General features: G+C 44.1%; 4 protein-coding genes across 7 annotated transcripts; 2 read left to right on the forward strand and 2 right to left on the reverse strand.

The window, feature by feature from the left end:
- Positions 1–1,474: 1,474 nt before the first annotated feature.
- LOC108029394 (uncharacterized) lies at positions 1,475–2,957 on the reverse strand. Its single transcript, XM_017101622.3, has 2 exons — positions 2,727–2,957; positions 1,475–2,543 (listed from the first exon to the last, which is right to left on the reverse strand). Exons 1-2 carry the CDS (start codon positions 2,766–2,768, stop codon positions 1,707–1,709), a joined length of 879 nt encoding a protein of 292 aa, XP_016957111.1. The 5' UTR covers positions 2,769–2,957; the 3' UTR covers positions 1,475–1,706.
- A 3,319-nt stretch (positions 2,958–6,276) lies between these two features.
- On the forward strand, positions 6,277–8,545 carry LOC108029792 (ornithine decarboxylase 1). The gene is made up of 6 exons (XM_017102305.3): positions 6,277–6,582; positions 6,936–7,093; positions 7,142–7,439; positions 7,493–7,741; positions 8,218–8,286; positions 8,352–8,545. The coding sequence occupies exons 1-6, from the start codon at positions 6,313–6,315 to the stop codon at positions 8,490–8,492; spliced, it is 1,185 nt and encodes a 394-aa protein (XP_016957794.1). The 5' UTR covers positions 6,277–6,312; the 3' UTR covers positions 8,493–8,545.
- A 460-nt stretch (positions 8,546–9,005) lies between these two features.
- On the forward strand, positions 9,006–13,229 carry LOC108029399 (ornithine decarboxylase 2-like). 2 transcript variants are annotated; one of them, XM_017101630.3, is made up of 6 exons: positions 9,006–9,309; positions 10,763–10,920; positions 10,981–11,278; positions 11,337–11,561; positions 12,890–12,958; positions 13,014–13,229. In XM_017101630.3, the coding sequence occupies exons 1-6, from the start codon at positions 9,040–9,042 to the stop codon at positions 13,188–13,190; spliced, it is 1,197 nt and encodes a 398-aa protein (XP_016957119.1). In that variant the 5' UTR covers positions 9,006–9,039; the 3' UTR covers positions 13,191–13,229. The 2 variants fall into 2 exon arrangements, with proteins under 2 accessions (XP_016957119.1, XP_016957118.1); XM_017101629.2 differs by having other exon boundaries at positions 9,008–9,309; positions 11,337–11,585.
- Positions 13,230–14,083: 854 nt separating this feature from the next.
- On the reverse strand, positions 14,084–18,804 carry LOC108029710 (slit homolog 1 protein). 3 transcript variants are annotated; one of them, XM_017102186.3, is made up of 9 exons: positions 18,213–18,804; positions 17,523–18,057; positions 17,233–17,455; positions 17,042–17,178; positions 16,830–16,982; positions 16,593–16,773; positions 16,091–16,230; positions 15,838–16,016; positions 14,084–15,446 (listed from the first exon to the last, which is right to left on the reverse strand). In XM_017102186.3, exons 2-9 carry the CDS (start codon positions 17,893–17,895, stop codon positions 15,429–15,431), a joined length of 1,404 nt encoding a protein of 467 aa, XP_016957675.1. In that variant the 5' UTR covers positions 17,896–18,057; positions 18,213–18,804; the 3' UTR covers positions 14,084–15,428. The 3 variants fall into 3 exon arrangements, with proteins under 3 accessions (XP_016957675.1, XP_016957674.1, XP_043948028.1); XM_017102185.3 differs by having other exon boundaries at positions 15,696–16,016; XM_044092093.2 differs by having other exon boundaries at positions 14,084–16,016.
- Positions 18,805–20,855: the final 2,051 nt, after the last annotated feature.

The following is a 20,855-nucleotide window of genomic DNA, read 5'->3' on the forward strand; positions in this document are numbered from 1 at the left end:
CCATGGGTTCCTAATTTAAGAACGATCTGTTTTTACTTTTAAAACTACTAACTACTTGTACTTACGTGTTTTTAAGAAAAGTGTATAACTCCTATAACTACTTTATTATTTAAAGCTACTACACAGAGAGAACACCAAATTTTCTTAAAATGAGAGCGACATTTTTTGAGCTCAAAATTTTCTCATTGTGATTGAATCAAGTTGAGTTTTTACTTACAATTTGGTTAAATCGAAACTGTTCTCAAAACAAGAACGTGGTTCTAAAATCAAATTTAATTTGTTTTCAGAAACCCAATAATATCAAAACAAACGCATTAAAAATATAACCAATAGTAAGTTGCATTTCGACTTGAGGTGGTGTGTTGTAGGTGTTTGTCTCTGATTCTAAGGGTCCCAGGTTCAAGTGCGCATCGAGCAGAGTACTCGCTAAGTATTTATAAATATTATCTAAAATTATAATTGTAGTACTTAATAATTTTACCGACTTAAGTAATTTCAGACTTAAAATAAAAAAAAATAAAAGTAAATTTGTCACGTGGAGGACTCGAACCACTAACCCTCAAACCAGTGCATCAAACCGCCCGCTCACATCATAGCATATTTTCTATTCTGCGGCTGTATATAGTAGTTATGTATATAGTAGTTATACTTTATATATACAGTAAGAAAAAACCAAGAACATTGTGCTTGAACTGAGAACATTCTTTCTTAAAAACTTAAAAGTACAAATAAGTCTTTTTCGTAAACCGTTCAGAGAGAATGTTCAATTTTCGAATACACCTCTGAATTTTTTAAAGAACGTTCGTTCCCAAATTTATCGTTCTACATTTTTCTGGGTTTATATGTGGCTACAACTGATTTTGCCATAGGTATCACGTAAAATATTATACAATATCATATAAATGTTTTTTCGCTCTCCCACTTTTTTACATTGCATTACATTCCCCCACCTAACCCGAAAAACACAAAGCAACATTTCTTTCCATTTTCTCGATTAATTTCGACCATAGAGGCGTAAGCTTGATAATAATGGCGCACCATATCAGTTTCAAAAAGTACATCAAAATCGAAAATTATAAAAAAGTGCTTTTCATTTGATTCGGCATGCTGTCGCTCAGGTTTCAACTGTGGCAAACAGCAAAGTGGAAGTGCCTAATGGCCAATGCCAGTGTCAGTGCCAGCGTGGGACAAATGCGAACGGAATCGAGCCGGAACCCACCCCAATCAAGTGGATGGATAGTGCAGGGCTACGGGCTACAGCTGAATAGGGCTATGGCCACACATATAGCAGCAAGTTGAACTTGCACCACCGCCACGACGCACCGAAATCGCAGCCGTGGCTCGTGGGAAAGCCAGAGGTCCACGGATTCTCACGAGCGTCCAGCACGTGCGGGTCGTGCGCCGGAATGGAATGGATCGATTGGGTTGGGGTGGCGACGAACTTACTCCCTCCCAAGAGGACAAAGGGCATTCGCATTCTGAAGTGCATTACTCAAGGTATGGAGCCAAAGGAGCGCCGCACACAAACACACTTTATTGTTAATGGATATTCTCGAAAACAACTTTCTATAATGAAAATTGCGGTCTACCGACTCAAATACTCGAATACATATATATATGTAGCTAATTCTCACAAGACTGGTTTTCGTGCTCAATCGCTGGACGCAAAGTGGGGGTTACAAGCCGCTGAGTTTCCGTTTCCGGATTCAGAAGCTCCTAAGGCAAAGATTACAATTGTTTCCTGCGGCCGCACTGTCGTGCCTGTGCAGCTCGAGGCTCAACGGCTCCGTGTCGTCCACCCAGGTCTCCAAGGTGCAGGAGCTGGACTGGTGGCTCGACTTCTGGGACTGCGAGAGGGACCTGGTGGCCGCCGCTGCCTGGCGCCACCTGTTGTCGAAGTCCTCCCAGCGGTCGCAGGAGTCGTCGTCCAGGGAGTTGCCGTTGATGTCCCACTTGACGATGGGGAAGTTGTCGTGTGGTGGCTCCATGATCACTACGCTGTGGTAGTTGCCCTCGAATTTGGAGCCCAGGCTGATGCTGCAGGGATGGTAGCGGTTGGCCGGGGGCACTCTCTGCTGCCCTTGTTGTTTCCTTGGAGTCGCCTGTTCCTGCTTCACAGGAGTCTGATGTTGCTCCAGTTGTCTTGGCGGCTGCTGCTCCTCCAGCTGCAGATCCAGACTGGAATTAGAGGGTGTGTGCCGCAGATAGCGCACATTTTCCTTGTAGTTGACCCGCTCGAATTCAATGGTCGTTGGCAGGGTGGCCAAAACCTCGTAGCTTCCATAGCTCATCAAGTACTTGGTCCGCAGGTCGTGCCTAGCTTCCGGCTGCGAGCCCTGCACTTCCTTGGCCAAATCCAAGTCCGGGGTGCACTCACTGAGTTGCAGCTCCTCGTATATGGCCTCCGAGACCTGGCAATTGCTGTTCACATCCAGCTCCCGATCCCGCGGCAAGTCATCCTCCACCTCCTCGTCGTCGTCCCCATCCTCCTCGTCCAGCCGCTGCACAAACAGTTGCTTTGAAGTCGATATTTTGCGCAGGAACTGCAAAAACACAAATCGATGCGAATAAAGTTAGCGGGAGCAGGCAAAGGGCGTATGATTAAAGTGCCGAAGGCACTGGCATGTGAACTCCAATGTTTATTTTCATTCGGCGGTGGTGGCCATCGATTTTTTATTGATTACCAGTGGCCACAGCCACCCACCGGGCGCCAGGCGAACACTGACCTTCAGACAGGACTTCTTGGTGCGCCTCAGCAAATGCGACATGCTGGCAATGTCTTTGTGTCGCTGCCGATTTATCCTTCCAAGTTGAACTGTGCAATTACAGTGGCTATTGTCATCGGAGTTGTGGCACTGAGCCGGGGCATGTGCCTCATCGCCGCTGCAGCCCGTTGGCCTATCCAAACAAAACTGAACAAGGAAGCGCCGAGTCGAACCCTCGCAGGTGGAGCAAGGACTTCCCACGCCGCACTCGTGCCACATGACTCATGGCAGCAGCACGAGTGCACGGAGAAAAGTTGGTTGCTATTTCGAGTTTTAAAAAAGATTCAAAAAATGTACATACACCTATCATTACCATGTGTAATCTTGAAGTGTTAGCTATAAAGCATTAAATGATAATATTGTTACTACGATTTGTATAATTAATTGCTTTGAATAAAACTTGGAGTTAATACAATATGATTTATCGATCTTTTTTACATTCTCACAGAAAACCATTCGACTCAGGGGCTTTTTATTTTGGGATTATAGACTTCTGATATTTATTTTTATTTAAAGAAAAATTTGTATTCATGTTTTTATGATTAGGACACAAAGTACGAGTACTAACAATTGCAAAACCGATTATAAAAAAATTGATTATGAGTTGGATAAAAATAAAAGTGCGGTAATGTTTCACACTGTGTACTGAGAGCCTCTGCCGGCACAGGCGCAGTGTAATCCAGGCGCACAGATTGGGAATCTCGAGTGGGTTGCCCCTAATGCGGTAATGGCCCGGCTCAGAGCCCACTCCCCGCCAGAACCCCTGACCCGAAGGCCCTCGAATAGCCGGTCAAGTGCCTGGGGTGCTACGATGGGCCAAAGGTGAGTCCGTCTCCCTGATTATTATTGTTCGTGTTGCTGATAGGGGCGCCAACTTGGCGCTGCCATTCTAGGCAAGTTTACTATGGAACTATTTCCGGAGAGGGTTGCCACTGTAGTCTTATGACGATGTGGAACTCATTATTACCACGCAATTTATGTTATAAATAGTGTTTCAATGCCATGTCTGCTGAGGTGGATTCGATGTTTTAATAATTATTTTTAACTGAATTTATTCGCGTGGAATGATTTGATGATTTAACTCTCGTTCTCCGAAGTGAAAACAAGTGCAAACCTTACAAAATTCGTTTAAAAATAGGTTTTATTTATTGACGAAATGTTTTAAAAAACAAAAAAGAACGCTATAGTCGAGTGCGTCGACTATCAAATATCTGTCAGTCAGCTAAAGGGAGCGAAATGGAGAACAGAACATTTGATCTGATCGGGCCATTGGGGATAAATGAAGAAGCTCATTGGTCTAGGTGTCGAAGGACACCATTTGTTCAAAACTTATTTTCCGTTCAAAAGTAAATCAGTAAATAAGTAACAAATTAAAAAAAAAAATTGGGGGACTTCTCAAAAATAAAATTTTATTTCGATTGTCAGTTTGTTGCAAAACGTTAGGGTCCTCAAAATTCTAGATGATGTTAAGCATCTCAACATTTGTTAAAATTCGCTAGTTCGGCGGAAAAATAACTAAAGTAGCTAAATATCTTACACCAGTAACATGTAAACTTCTAAAGATACGGGATTCTGCTATATGTCGCTGGAAAGGCATATAGGTGTTGTAAAGGTTAAAAGTTGTTAATCAAAACAAGAAAGACCCCCATAGTCGAGTGCCTCGAGTATCAGACACCCGTTACTCAGCTTAAGGGAGCAAAAGGGAAATATAGATATATAAGCAGCAAGCGCCTCCTACCGGCTATTTCAGTAGATGTTATGTGGGCGTCAGTCAGGGTAAGATGATGAAGCCGTTTGTGGGCGTTGGAGTAGGCGTGGCACATTTGTTTTAGGAGAGTCAATAGGTATTGATGAGACAAACACATTTAAGTTAAAATTTTGTTTGTATCATAAAAACTGTGGGCGCTAAAGATTTATGAGTATAATGGGCGCTAGATTGGGCGTGGCACCTCGCTGAAACAAACTTCAGCTGCGCTGGAAGCCCAGGAATCTGCATGCCAAGTTTGTTCTACTGTTCTAGCTCTTATGGTTTCCGAGATCTCAGCGTGCATACGGACAGATAGACAGACGGACATGACTAGATCGACTCGGTTAGTGATCCTGACCATGAATATACGTAATACTTTATGGGGGCTGAAACGCTTCCTTCTACCTTTTACATACTTTCGGACGAATCTAGTATACCCTTTCACTTTACGAGTAACGAGTATAAAAATCGGTGAGCCAAGTTCTAAAATATTTTAGGTTATCTGAAAGGCTATTAAAAACTGTACAGCTACTTACGCAACTTTACGCAATGCTGAAAAGAAAATGAACCTGTAAAGTGTTTAGCTATACAACGTATGATACTAGATTAAAATAGACGCCGTGGGCTAATGCAATTGAAATGGAATGGAATGGAAAATCAATTTCTATGGGAACTCCCGGGACTGCCGACCGGATTAATGACATTTGCATGTAAATTTCCAGCAGTTTAAGCGAATGATTTAAATGCATTTAGATGTAAAAAACCAAACCAGTTTTACAATTCAGCATGAAAGTGTTTGGGGTTCCGATTCCGCATTTTCTGTGAGCACTTTACAGCCTGTCGTCGATTTGTCACATCACTCAAAGAGAGGAGTGCTCGCTGCGGTCTCGGCTTAGCTATGAAATCGAGTCGGAACTGGAAAACTGAAAACGTGAATGATGACACTCGCAGCAAATTGCAATCAAATTGCAATGATTCGGATATATCGGATTCCTTGGGTTTTCGAGCATGACAATCCTTTTCGCCCATCGCTCAATACTTTTGTCTAAGGTTTTTGACAGTTATCATTCTGGGGACTCCGACTCTTTTTTGTAACATCTTCACCGAAGACCGAAGGGAGTGCAAAAAATATTGATGGGCACAACCAATTAAAGGTTGATTGATAGGATACTCTGGCTCAAGCTGGCGATGAAGAGCTGCAATTGCCAATATCGATTACAAAGGTTTGATTTTAATTTTTAATTGCCCGTTCGGACGCCGACGAGGGGTTGCTAAATTGGCCAGGACAACAGACCACAACAACCCTCCTGCCGACACACACACTTCTATTATTATTATTATTGTCATTGCCGTGGAATTTCCTGGGGGTGTGTAGGGGTTTGATGGGATTTCGATTCAGATCTCAAAGGCGGTGTGAAGTGCCCCGTGTCCGCGGGGCAAGAGTCGATTATGCACGACCTGATAGATAGAGCATTTGCTCTGGAAAATTTACATTTTATTAGTTTTACATGCCCGTGCAGCCGCGCGAGGGCATTAAAATTATTTACGATGCCAAATATTGTTGGTTGTAAATTTCGCATTCTGGCAAATATTCATTTGGGGGAGGGAGGGCGAGTAACGGCCGTCGCCATCGCTTGACCTTTTGCCGCTAATTAGGGCCGCATTGTTCCCAGTTGAGGAACGTTTTCGGAGCGTGCTCCTAAATGTTTCGCAAGTCTGTTGCGATTCGGGCACTGATAACAATTGTGTTATGGGACTGACCGGCGATCTGGAGCCCCATTCAGTTGCGAGCAGTGCGAGATGGCGAGCGGTACGCCAGAAATTCAGTACTACCATAACGATCTCAACATCCGCCGGGTGATCGAGCATTCAGATCTACAAAGCCTGGACCAGGCCCTCAACATCTGCGATCTGTCCAGTGTGGAGAGGAAGCATCGTCTTTGGCAGGAGCTCCTGCCCAGGATAAAGCCCTACTACGCCGTGAAGTGCAACGACGATCCGGTGGTGGTCAAGCTATTGGCTGAGCTGGGAGCGGGATTCGACTGCGCCTCGAAAAACGAGCTCAAGCTGGTGGGTTTTCTCTTTACTCCATAACCACACTCAAGAGCGCGTTTCGCCCAAACGTGGTCTTAGCACTCGTCGGTGCTTGGAAATATTCCACAGCTGTTTCATCAACATGTACATATTATTAATATAGCACGTACTCTAATACTACCGTGTTTTATGGTGCCGTGTACTTACGATCCCAGATTATAATCAGTATTGTTAAAATAAGGAATAGTTGACGAATTTACATCTGTTCTCACCCTTTAAACCGTAAATGACATAGGAACGAGGTACAATTGCTCAGGGCATTCTCGAGTTCTAGTTTAATGTATCATTACTTTGAATATGTGTTACATTTCCGCATTCGCCAATTATAGGTCTTGGGCTTTGAGGTCTCCCCGGATCGTATTATTTTTGCCAATCCCTGTCGACCTGTCAGCCATCTGGAGTACGCCAAGGAGAACCATGTTGCCAATGGCACCGTGGACAATGAATTCGAGGTGTACAAGCTGCACACGCACTACTCCGACTCAAAGTAGGTTTTAGCTAACTGAAACTTGAGAAGTATTAATTTGCTTTTCAGCCTTATCGTGCGATTCAAGAGCGAGGCCAAGGAGGCGCAGTGTCCCCTGGGCGATAAGTTTGGGTGCAATGCGGATGTGGATGCTGCGGCCCTGATGCTGCTGGCGAAATCCCTGGATCTAAAGGTAACGGGCACCAGTTTCCACGTGGGCTCCGGATGCAGCGAGCTGGAAGCCTACGATCGGGCTATCAAAAAGGCGAAAAATCTCTTTAAGTTTGGCGCGCTGCTCGGCTATGACATGGACTTTTTGGACTTAGGAGGAGGTTTTCCCGGCAGCGATGATGGAAAGTTTAAAAAGGTGGGTTAAAGGAAGCACTGCCCCTAAGCGATCATAAAAGAGCTTTCCTACAGATAGCCGAGAGTGTTAACGCTTCGGTACAGCGCCATTTCCCCGATGAGCGTGTTCAAATAATTGCCGAACCAGGTCGTTTCTTTGTGGCGGCTGCTTATACACTGGTCTGCAAGATCCATGCAAAGCGGGAGATTCGCGACGAAGCCGGGAAGCTAGACACCGTGATGTACTACCTGAACGATGGTGTATACGGATCCTTTAACTGCATTCTCTACGACCATCAAGTTGTGACTGCTGAGCATTATCTGGTGAGAATATCTATCAGGATCACTCTAGCCATGTTCGCTGGTATCTCGGAAACTATTGAAGACAGAAAGTTGGGATTTGGTAAAACCTACTCAGCGGCCACATTTTTAAGATTTTGAAAAAATTAAATGCAGTTTTATTTTGATTATCAATATATATATTCTGGCGAAGATTGGTCGAAACCGAACAATTCAGTTAAAAGTTATAAGCTGCTAAAAGCTCTAGGACGCGCCATTCCGAGTGTGTAACTGTGAACAGTCGCTTTGTTGCATATTTCCATGGCTTTCTTGGATAAGTAACTGGTATTTAATAGTCGATGGCATCTAAAGCGTTCTCCGTTCTTAAACTTTGCTTTAAGCAATCTAAAACGTACATTTCTTCTTCGGACTTTTATTTATTTTCTTTATCAATAATTCTTTACCAAAAATTCTTACCAAGAACTAAACTACGTGATCTAATACTACAAATAATCTTACAGGATGGAGCAGATTCCTTGCCTCACTTAAAGAGTCTGATTTGGGGACCCAGTTGTGATGCTTTAGATAAGGTTGGTAAAAATTGGACTTTAAGTCAGTAATATACATATAACAGAATGTTTTCCTTTTATCGCAGATATCGCAGGACCTGCTGTTGCCCAACTTGAACAGAGGCGATCTTTTGGGATTCCGAAATATGGGAGCCTACACAATGCCTACTGCTAGTCCGTTCAATGGATTCGATGTTCCCAAGACCGTGTATTTCCGTGCTATATGATTAAATCCATTAGCAATAAAATCAGCATTCGCTGGCATTTTCAAAAAAGACAATTTTTGATTTGGCTAAAATAAAAATGTAGTTCCAAAAAATGTTGATGTATTTCTTGTTCGCATCTTAATGGTACTGGATTCGTCGAAAAGCATGTAACATGCATAAAGAAGCGTTTCTGACCACATAAACTACATAAATTAATCAAGATCCAAGCCCGCGAAGTAAACACTTTTTTGATCAGGTTCACTCCCCGAGATCGCTTTATGTATGGGCTCGGAAACGCTTCCTTCTATTTGTTTTATACTTTCCGGAAAATCTAGTATATCCTTTTACTACGACTCTAATGCCCAAAATTCGCGAAGGACTACAGCGCCTGCAGCTTTCATGCTAGAAGCTAAATATTACCTGAAATGTATTGGTTTCATCGTTACCTAACTTTAGAGCGTAAAAACGCTTACATCTGTACTTCGTTTGCTTGTTTATCACTGATTTCACATCTGAGTACAGCCAGAACCATTCCGGGTAATGGGGCGTCAGTTTCAATTTGATCGTGATGACGAGCGGTGCGCCGAAAATTCAGTACTACGAGCGAGAGCTTAACATTCGTCGTGTGATCGAGCAGGCCGACTTGCAGAACTTGGATCAGGCTCTCAACATCTGTGATCTGTCAAGTCTCGAGCGGAAGCTTCGACTGTGGCAAAAACGTCTGCCAAGGATAGAACCCCACTATGCCGTTAAGTGCAATGACAATCCGGTGTTAGTCAAGTTTCTGGCGGATCTTGGAACAGGATTCGACTGTGCCTCCAAAAACGAGCTCAAACTAGTGAGTCCTCAAAGAGAACACTCTTATAATACTTCCTTTATTTGACATTTTATTGACATGGCTGTCAATTACGTAATCACGTTTTCGGTGCTTTTTGGAAATTCCTAAAAATATAAAAAATAATATTGCCAATATTATAAGATAATATTAAAAAAACACAGAAAATATAGTTTGTTTCACATTATTTTCCGAAACATTTTCCGATCTTTCCTATCACAGCTATATGATTAGTCGTCGTAGTTTTGATAAAATTTAATTTAATTAAATTCAAAACTAACTAAAAAATGTTATTTTTAAGCGTAGGAGGTTATATGTTAAAAAACATCAAAGATATAGTTTTTTCATTTTATTTTGCCATCAGTTTTTCGATCGTTCGTATGGCAGCTATATAATATAGTCGTCAGATTTTTATAAAATGTAATTCCAAATTCAGAACTAATTAAAAAAATGTTCTTTTCAAGCGTATTCTAATGGGAGCTTTAAGATATAGTTGTCCGATCCGGCTGGTTGTGACTTATATACTACCTGCAAAAGAAAGAAGACTTTTGGGACAGTTTCATACCGATAGAACTGAGAGACTAGCTTGCGTAGAAACGGACAGACAGACGGACAAACGGACGGACGGACACGGCTAGACCGACTCGTCTAGTGAGGCTGATCAAGAATATAGCTAGAGCATTTGCTCTGGAAAATTTACATTTTATGAGTTTACATGCCCGTGCAGCCGCGCGAGGGCATTAAAATTATTTACGATGCCAAATATTGTTGGTTGTAAAATTCGCATTATGGCAAATATTTATTTGGGGGAGGGAGGGCGAGTAACGGCCGTCGCAACGCTTGACCTTTGCCGCTAATTAGGGCCGCATTGTTCCCAGTTGAGGAACGTTTTCGGAGCTGGTTCCAAACGGAACCGGATGGGCGGACATGGCTAGATCGACTCGTCTAGTGATGCTGATCAAGAATATATATACTTTATGGGGTCGGAAACGTATTTTTCACTGCGCAGCTTCTGACTGAAATCAATATAGAGGGTAAAAATATACGAACTTGTTGTTTCAATCTGTGGATTCATACGGAGATACAGTACAATCTTTAATATTATTTATGATGGGAGTCTACGCAAAAAATTATCTCCAACATACTCATCGTCAAGCCATTTCAGGTCTTCGCGTCCTTCGTGTGCTTGAACCACTGAATATTTTCTTTTTCTTTACAAATAACAGTGTCTAAGTGTCTTAATCGGATAGGCCTCAAAGATTGCTTAGCGCTGAAATTGTGTACAGCTTATGCTAAATCATATACGACTTATGTCTTTTTCGAGATAGTTTAAAATTGAACGAATGCTATAAACACATTTTTTATAAATGTGTATAACTAAAAATATACAAAGTACATTACATAGATAACATGAGCCCATAAAAGCTACGAAATGACGTATATATAACAATTGTAGGTCCTAGGGCTTGGCGTGTCACCAGAACGTATTATCTTTGCTCATCCCTGTCGCCCCGCCAACCATTTAAAGTATGCCAAGGAGCAGAAGGTCGTTAATGGCACGGTGGATAATGAGTTCGAGGTGTACAAGCTGCGCAAGCACTATCCGAACTCCAAGTAAGAAGATCTTCCAAGCACATGTTCTGGTGGTATAATGATAGAGTTCCATACTTTCAGTCTCATCATAAGGTTCAAGAGCGAGGCCAAGAAGGCGCTGTGCCCATTGGGCGACAAATTTGGCTGCGATGCGGAGACTGATGCCGCGGCTCTAATGCTTCTTGCCAAAGCCCTGGATCTGAAGGTGACTGGCACCAGTTTCCATGTGGGTTCCGGATGCAGCGAGGTGGAGGCCTACGATCGGGCTATCGAGAAGGCCGAAAACATTTTTAGCTTTGGCGAGCTGATAGATCATAAGATGGATTTATTAGACGTTGGCGGAGGCTTTCCTGGCATAGATGATGAATTGTTCGAGAAGGTGGGTGCAGCAAAACGACCGGCTCATAGTTATTCGTATGGCAATATATCGCTTACAGATAGCTACCGTTGTTAACACCTCGGTGCAGCTCCGTTTCCCCGATGAGCGTGTCCGCATTATTTCCGAGCCAGGACGTTTCTTTGTGGAGGCTGCCTACACACTGGTCTGCAAGGTCCACGCCAAGCGAGAGGTCCGCAACAAAAGTGGAAAGCTGGAGACAATGATGTACTACCTTAATGATGGCATCTATGGAGTCTTTGCAGACATGTTTTACTATCCTCAGGTGCTTACTCCTGTTCTTTATCTGGTAAGAAAATAAATCATCTCTTGGCAGCAAACCTCTTTATAAGTAAAAAGCTTTAATAAGTATTTATATTCTTGGTCGGCTTTACTAGACGAGTCGATCTAACCATGTCCGACTGTCCGTCCGTTTCTACGCAAACTAGTCTCTCAGTTTGAAAGATATCGAGCTAAACCGTATCCAAAAGTCGGAACCGGAATCGGACAACTATGTCTTGAAATAGGAATAGTCGGAAAATTTTTGTATACCCTTGCAGAGGGTATAATAATTTCAGTCAGAAGTTTGCAATGCAGGATGTATATATTGCAGGTAGTATATAAGTCGGAACCAGCCGGATCGGACAACTATATCTTATGGCTCCCATAAGAACCATCGGGGAAAAAATTAAAAAAAAAAATGATATCTTTGGTGTTTTTTAACATTTTTAAATTATTTCTGAATTTCATTTTATATCATAGGAACAGTCGGAAAATTAGTGGTATAATAATATTGAAAAATGTTATCTTCGTTGTTTTTTACATATTATCTTATAATATTGGGAAAATAAATTTTTATATTTTTAAGAATTTCGAATTAAATTTAATTATTGATTATTTTTTATAACTGCAAGGGTATTCAAACATCGGCTTGCCGAAGTTAACTTCCTTTCTTTTTTTTAAAATGATATCTGATGTGTTTTTTAACATATAACTTCCTACGTTTGGAAATAACCTTTTTAAATTAGTTCTGAATTTGTAATTTCATTTTTATCAAAATCGGGATACTATATCATATATCACATATCATAGCTGCTGTAGGGCCGTTCTTTTACAAACCGAACACCTTTTTTAAGTTGACATTCTTGATTTGCCTGAAGCCCTTTTTACATACTCGGTAAATAAGTAAACACATGTATCAGGATTTGGCCGAAAAAAATTTCGAATTAAAATCGGTCTATTCTACAAAAAAAAGTCCACAAACTTGAAAAAATCGTCTTTATGAACGCTGATTTTCGGTAACTATTAAGGGTAGAGGATTGGAACTGCAGTATTAGACTCCTTTGCTTCGTACGCATAATAGGTTTGTATCCCGAAATAGCCACGCCCACTATAACGCCGATCTCGGTGTGGCGCCCACAATTTTGATGCTAGACAAAGAAAATGATGATGATCATACAAGTACATACGCACTAGGAAGGTTCAAGTTTAACAAGCATATGTTTGCATAAATGTTTTTTTCTGTATTTTTTATTTCTGGCTTTCGTGGCGCGATAAACTCAATTCCAATTTCAACTAGTATTAACGAGTAAAAAATATAATTAATTTTTACAGGATGAATGCAAGTCTCTGCCGAAGTTCAAGTCCGTGATTTGGGGACCCAGCTGCGATGCCCTAGATAAGGTAATCAGTTAACTAAGGCATTTGGTATTCACTTACTGGTTTTGTTAACCTTTAGTTATCCGACGATTGGCGCTTGCCCATCTTGAACTGTGGTGATCTTTTGGGCTTTCGCAACATGGGAGCCTACACAATGCCCATTGCCAGTCCCTTCAACGGATTCGACGTGCCTGAGACAAGGTACTTCAAGCAAAGCGACGCAAAGCTCTCTTTCACGCAGGTCTCCACCTCTTAAAGTAAAAAAGTAATACCCGAAATAAAAAGCAAGACAAAACCATCGACTACCAAATACCTGGGTCACACTAGCTAGGGGGAGTGCGAGGGTGGTAAAAGTACACAAAGCAACTGTTCCCAAGATTGCATACTGACTTGTAGATTGTTGATAGCAAGAACAAATGGAGTTGCACAGAAAGCTCAGAAAACTACAGAAATTATGTGACGAGTAGAAGAAAGCTTTTCCGACCTTATTCTTGATCATGTATTCTTGACCAGGATCACTATCCGAATGCATAGAGCCATGATTGCCTATCTAGTGATGTGTACTCACGAGTTTCAATTGGCATGCACATTCTTCTGATTTTTAAGGATCGCAAGTTTATTTCATCAGGGTGCCGCGCCCACATTAACGCCGGTAACCAGACCAAAACCGAGGCGCCCACTGTTTTAATGGTGGAATACGATTGGAATTGATTGGAATGGATCTTGGCCTTGCCCACTTTAGTTTTTGCAATTTTCAACTTAAAAGCTAAGCAACATGCTCCTTGGCATTCTCCTATCTGTTTCTAGGATTTCGAATTGCTCCTTCTAAGATCGCAGAAAGTTGTGCACCCGCTCTCTCTGGTTATATGCTTATGGCGTTTGAGGCTCTGTCTCGCTTAACAAGCCAACCAGTGATAGAGGTTGTGTGAAAGTTAACCCTCTTGATCTTCAGAACCCGGCCCTTGGAGACCCAGTTCCGATGGGCAGGATAAGGTGAGCTTACCATTTGGTTTCATGCCGTCAACACCAGCGTATGTTACCAATACTGCATAGGTTTTGGAAGAGGTGCTGCTGCCTAACTGGAACCGAGGCGACTTGATTCGCAAGGCCCCGCCGATCCGGCACAGTCGTAGTAAAGAAGACAATTGCTTGCACTTGTAACCAACATGGATTCTTTATTAGTTAGATTCATTGATGTCCCACGGGGGAACTATTGTTCCCACGGAGACGTTATGCAAGCCCAGCTTTCGATGGGACTGTTTTAGCAATATTTTGAAGAGAAGAGCTCTGGCCCAAGGAAACTGACCCGAATCGGTGGTGCGGCGCACTCTCTTCAAAATATTTTCGGGTCCGCAATCGCTCCTCCCGCGCCACCGCCCTCCAGTGTGTGGCTACTGACCCAAGCCACCGGTCGGTTGGGTGGTGGGAGTGGGAAGGGATGCGGCCGGATGGGGTGTCGGTGTTAATAGCTAATCGAATTACAACTTAGTTTGCACAGACATAATTGAAAAGGTACGTATGTATGTGTGTATAAAAGTATATGTATAAAATCTCCAAAAATTCCACTCGCATATACATTCGCTTAATTCGCTTCTTGCATAAATATCAAACTCGTCAGATGCCTCAAAAATGTAAGTAAATTCTATAAAATGTCACTATCTTAGCAGTGTAGAGCCGTCCGAGTGTCTTACTACTGGGAGCTCTTGATATGTCACGATATAATAACAGTATAACGATATGAATTCTCGATTTTTGTGAGGCGCTTGGGGGATTTTGGGGGGTTTAGGGAGTTAGGACTGGGGTCGGGAGTACTTGCCCCTTGCTCACGGCAATTAAAGAGTACAAACTACTTATTCCATAATCAGTTCTTGGTGATTGATGCAAATGAATTTCCTTATATTCTCTTGGGATTCCCTCCGATTCGCCTGCCTCTGGCACCCAGGGTGGAGCCACCACTGGCAATAGTTGGTTAGGATTGGATGGGTCGAATTCGACTAGGCTAGATTGCTCTGGGGTTGGATTGGTTGGGTGCAGAAGGTGGGGGACTACGAAACGCGTTAGTAATGATTGTATCTCACAACACCGACGACAAGACGACGATAGACTACACACAATAAATGGGTATCCGGACCTACAGGCTAACGCGAATAACAACACAATCCCTCGCTTAAACGTAACAATATTCTGATATGTTTGGGTTTCAGTTTGGTTTTCCTCTGCAGGTGCACTGGTGCCTAAATCAAGCCTTACATCTAAGCTATGTCCGGTAACAATTGAATATCTCCTTGTGCTGGTCGAGACCAGCACTCCCCTTCGAGTCGAGCTACTGTGCATGTCTGGAGTGGAGTGGGTTGGACGATGGTGTTGCCTCTGGAGGTGCTTCAATTCAACAAGGTGGTTGGGAGACATGCTCTCGCTGCGCTGCGGCTGCTGCGACTTGCTGCTGGTCAAAAAGCGTGCTTTCTGAGCCTAATTATTGGCAGAGTTGCATAATTCACGGACTCTCTATGATCTATAAGAAAACATACAATACAACAACACAGAAATGGTTTGTAGACGAACGAAAGGTCTGTGATCTTGGGTCTGGGATGGCTACTGCGCTTGGCTTTTAGGGGTCTTTATGTTGCTTTACGCTGCGATCCGAATCAAACCGAATCAAACCGAATGGAACTGGGGCGACCGCACTATTACTATCACTGATCACTGCTCCGAGTCTGAGGCTGGGTCTGGGGGTGGAACTGAAACTGAAGCTGAAACTGACCCACATAGAACATCGCGTCTAGCTGGACAGATGCGGCTTCAGTTTAGACGGTCAGAAAGGCCACGCTACACACGGCGATCTGGGCCAGGATGTTCACTTGCAGGATCCGCATCAGACCGCCGCTGGTGGGCGAGGGACTCACATTGAGGCCGGCGCAGTGCATCTTCTCGGTGGGCATGGCCTGCACGAAGTACTCGCGGTTGTCCAGCGACATGTGACACAGGGGCTTCTTCTTCTGCGACATTTCGTCGTCCTTGTTCTTCAGGTCCTCCAGCAGCTTGGGGAACCAGGTCAGCTCGCAGGAGCAGTTCAGCGGGTTGTCTGCATGGGCCAAGGGATATTGAATCGGTTAGTTTGGTATGGACGTTGATTGCACTCGACCGCTCATGACTTGCCCGTGATATCGATGATCCGGAGGGTGTCGATGACCGGCTCCATTATGTCCTGCGGAATGCGCTGCAGCTTGTTGTTCTGCAGGTTCAGCGTCTCCAGGGAGTTGAGATTCTCGAACAGAAGACTGGGGAGAACCTTGATGCTATACAGAGGCAAAACGTAATGGTAGGTTAATAAACATTTCCAATCTTATCTTATCAGGCAGCTTCACAGCTCTATTAAATAAAATCGTTGTCAGGAGCTTTTGAACTCTAGAGTTGCGGCAGAGGACGTGAATACTCCTATAAGCAGGAGCCTGCCCACCGCTGTTGTAAAGGATCTTTAGAAAGTGTCCTTTAATTTATCTAAAATTGGGTGATTAACTTTCCCACTGTATGCCTACACCGTACGTGTGGCGGCACAAAACGAGCGGAGCTTTCTTAAAAGCAGTCGACCGCTACTCTTGAGGATCTCTTAAAAAAGAGTCCTGAAACTGATGATTACTAAAGTAAAGAAGTATCTTACTCATTCTTCTGCAGGTTGAGGAACGTAAGGGAGTCTCCGAATCCAGTGAAGGCATCCTCGGCCAAGACATTGATGTTGTTATTGCGCAAGTCCAAGTGTCGAAGGCGGTGCAACGGACGCAGTGCCTCACTGGGAACAGTGTGGATTTGGTTGTCCCCCAGGCGCAGATATTGTAGGTTCTCTGAGGACCAAGAAGGCAAATTAGCTGATGAACAGACAAAAGAGAACAGAACGCACCCTCAAGGCCCTTGAAAGCATCCTTGTCAATCGTACTGATCTTGTTGCCCTCCAGCTCCAAGGAGTTCAGCTGGGTAAGGTGGCTGAATACATTGGCAGGCACGGTGGTGATCATGTTGTGGGCCAATATCAAAGAGTCCAAGCTCTGTAAGCCTGGCGAAAGGAAAACAAATGGAACAGCTGCATGGCGTGTGCAACATTGCAATAGGTACCTTCGAAATCGCCTTCGCTGATGGCGCGTATCTTGTTCTCCTGGATCTCCAGTTTTTTCAGAGTAGCCAAAATGGAAAGAGCCTTCTGCGGGACACTGCTCAAATCGTTGCCACCCAGATTAAGGCGCTTGATATGGCTAGGAACAAGGGTTTCTTAGTACTTCAGCCGAGTGAAATAGATAAAGGCTTACTCCTCGAGTCCTCGAAATGCCTCGGGTTCGATCTGCGTGATCTTATTCTCGTAGAGCGTCAGAATCTCCAGGGTCTCCAGTCCCTCGAAGGCATTGTTGTGAATCACTGTGATTTTGTTGTGGTTCAGATTGAGGATCAACAGGTGGAACAGGTGCCCCAGAGCCTGCGAGGGCACCGTCTTCATTTGGTTCAGGGAGACATCCAGCTGGGTGAGACCCTCACCTGGGGAAAATGGTAAGCAGGGGAAAACATAAGGAGGCCAGTTTCCAACAGGAGTTCATCTTGTTACCCAGCGAGCTAAGGGCGTTCTCCTCAATGGCCGCCAGGCTGCTGTTGTGGATGGTCAGGTGGCGGATGTCCAGGGCCAGGAAGACGAAGCCCTGCAGCTTGGGCAGGTTGTTGTGGCGCAGCTTCAGGTAGAAGATGATGGGGCTCTTGCCCTTCAGCGTGCCCATCGACTTGGTGATGTGCACCAGGTCGGTGGTCTCGCACAGGATGTCCAGCCCGTTCTTCTTCACCGTGCAGATGCAGGGCGCGATCTCGCTCTGCTCGGGGCACACCTGGGCCTGCGGCAGCCCCTGGCCAAGCACCTGGCCCATCGTCACTAGCAGCACCGCCACCGCCCCCGCCGTGAGTCCTGGCTGCAGCTGAAGTCTCGCCATGCTGAACACCTGCTGGTGGTTGCGATATTCCTGGAGGATGGGGCGGGCTCTTATGCGCGTGAAGGATGTCCCGCGGTTGTGGGTTTGCAGCGGAAAAAAGTCGTGACTGGTCGCGATTTCCGATGCTGGTGAGTGCTATCTACAATGGCTATTGCCGTAGCCCTGTGTGCGAAAGGAGAAGCGGTTAGGTTGGGGGCTTCAATTAGGCGCACAATGCGCGCTTTTATTTGGGTTGTGTGCCCGCGTATTAAATATAAATTGCCCGCAATTGAGCGCTAGCTGCGGCTCCGCTCCCCCTCCGGGACTCTGTCTCTCACCTAAGTGGGTTGTCCGTCCGCGGCTGGCGAGTGCCAAATGAAACATGCCTCCGCTCCACCGAGATGCAACAAATCCGCCAGGCTCTGGCGCTCTCAATTTCTCCTGGTCCTGTGGCCCTGCGTGGAGCAGCTGGAGTCGAGCCGCCGCACGCTCTCTGCTTCTTGGGGTGGCTATGGGGCGTATGCGTAATGGCCAGTGGAGTGCCAACTGGGTTAGTGTGTGTGTATACGAGGTAGCGGAAAATCGATACGGCTACGAGAGGTTGTTGAATGGCCCGTTTGTTTGTATTTCAACAGTCCTCGAACGCTCCTTGTCCCCTTGGTCCTCGCTGCCCGTGTATCGATGGCTCCCACTGTGCTCCGCTACATCCACGAAAGATGGCCAGCCCGGGTCCGTCTGAGGCTTTGGTTCTGTGCCTGCTCTTGGCCCTCGGTACACCTCAATAGCAGTCGCGTTGCATTCTCTGCGGATTCCCACTGGCAGCCCCGAGTCCTGAATCCTGAGTCCAGAATCGGAAAATATTTGAAACGGTTCGAAGCGTTGGTCGATGGAAAATGAAGCACGTTTGGTTGGCAAACCCGACGACTGCGGACTGAGAGCACTCGGCGATTGAATAAAGCACCACAGCCAACTCGCGGGGTGGCTCCAGCTTTCCAAGCTCTGCGAAAGCTTCGGACAGGGCTCACAACAACCTCGTTGTGAATCTCCCACTGAATCGCTACTTAGTTATCATTCGTTGGGCTCGGTCGAAGTTTAAAGTTCACATTTCTAGCAAACAGGGACTAATTCAATAATCTCCGACCTATAAGAGGTCTTAACGTAAAAGGATATATTTTTACTACTACCCGTTGCTCGCATTGTAAAAATCGACAATGCATTCGTGAAATATGTAACGGCGGAAGCGTCTCCAACCCCATAAATTGTAAATATTCTTTTATAATAGTTTACCGGAAATGTATTTGTTTCGTAATACCTGTCGGCTGACCTGGATGCACTAAAATCCGTCGGTATCTGATAGTCGAGGTACTTGAGTTATGCTCTTAACTGTTTTTCCTTGAAAAGTGTAATTTATTTGCCAGCCCCCCTCAAAGTGTTAAAAGTGCTAAGCCGGACCATTGTTTATTAAGATAAATAGGTCGGCTGATTAATGAGTTTATGATAGTCGAGGCGCTTGTCAACGCCAACTTTTTTTTGTAGGGGAGTGTTAAGTATGTAAGTTGACGAACTCGTCGGATCTGACAGATGACGTTACGTTAATTCCTAATAATTTTAGTCGAGTTCTCTTATTGCCTCGCAATGTATCTATAATACATTGAATTCGTAATCATTTGTGGGAAACCCGGTCAGATAAATATATACACTAATTATAATCTTCCGCAACAGTTCATGATAGTTTGTGTTTTTTCTTTTTCGCCTTATGAAATGAGGCTTAGGACTTAACTCCTTTTGAATTTTGCTAACAAACTTTTTCAGAAACACGCTCAGTATATGTCGGCAACTTTTAAACTTAAAAATAAAGATGTTCGCACAAGTGATACATACACACTTATAAAAAGAAGAGTGATTTGGCTTATCAACAAAGGATAAGCTACTGAACTAACGTTTTGCCAGATTCAGATAAGAAATTAAAACTAATATTTTTTATTTCATACTTGTACATTTTATTAAACAATTTAATTTGTTTCAGCCACAGGTCTCAAAAGAGAATTAATGCCTCTCAAGATCATCCCAGTAAAGTGCGTTTCATTAGTGTAAACTCCCAAACCACCACATCTGTAAATTCCGCAGCTAACTATACCTATAGCTATAGCATCGTTATGCGCTGAGGGGTCCACCAGAATCCGCGATACCACTGCCTGCACATATCTGGGAAATATCCAACTCCGATTTAAACCTTTTCCCGCACCGGTGGCGGTCTCTACTTTCTAAGGTTCCGACTTCTTCGTTGACGAGAATGCAGATCGGTCTCACATAGTCTAATGAAAGAGTATTTATCTGGCGACACGTGTTGTTTGTACTTTTCATCGACCTGAGAAGGGAACCCTTTCGGCCATATGGAGGAGGCCTATATCATTCTTCTTACTAGATGGTTCATGGACAATTTTGCTATCGATAAAGTATTGTTCGTTCGGCTAGATCGACTCGCCTGGCGATCCCGATCAAGAATATAATTTATAACTTTATGGGGTCGGAAACGCTTCCTTTTACCTGTTACATACTTTCCGACGGTCTAGTATACCCCTTTACTCTACGAGCAACGGGTATAATAACTCGTACTTTTTGTACTTAGATCTTGAATTCGCTCCGTCTCGTGCGAATTCGCTACGTCTCCTTCGTATTCGCTCCACTCTTTTAAACTCGCCCTGTTCCTCGCCAACCATAACAGTAAGGGCGTTGGCAACGCGGGCAGTTCTGGACTTGCGCCATCTATGACCAATTCGTGACGACCCCTTGCGGATAAGCGAAGAAGCTCTGGCCTCCTTCTTGTGCACTGCTTTATGATGTCATGAGTTAATACTGTTTACATTGCCGTTACAAATGCTGTTTTGACTTCCGTTAGGCAGGCGCAGCACTGCTTGCATGTCTAGTCTTGTATATCAAAATAATGTTTTAGAAATGTTTCGAAATTCTACAGGAAACGA

This window comes from Drosophila biarmipes, chromosome 2R (assembly GCF_025231255.1).
Source record: "Drosophila biarmipes strain raj3 chromosome 2R, RU_DBia_V1.1, whole genome shotgun sequence".
NCBI lineage: Eukaryota > Metazoa > Arthropoda > Insecta > Diptera > Drosophilidae > Drosophila > Drosophila biarmipes.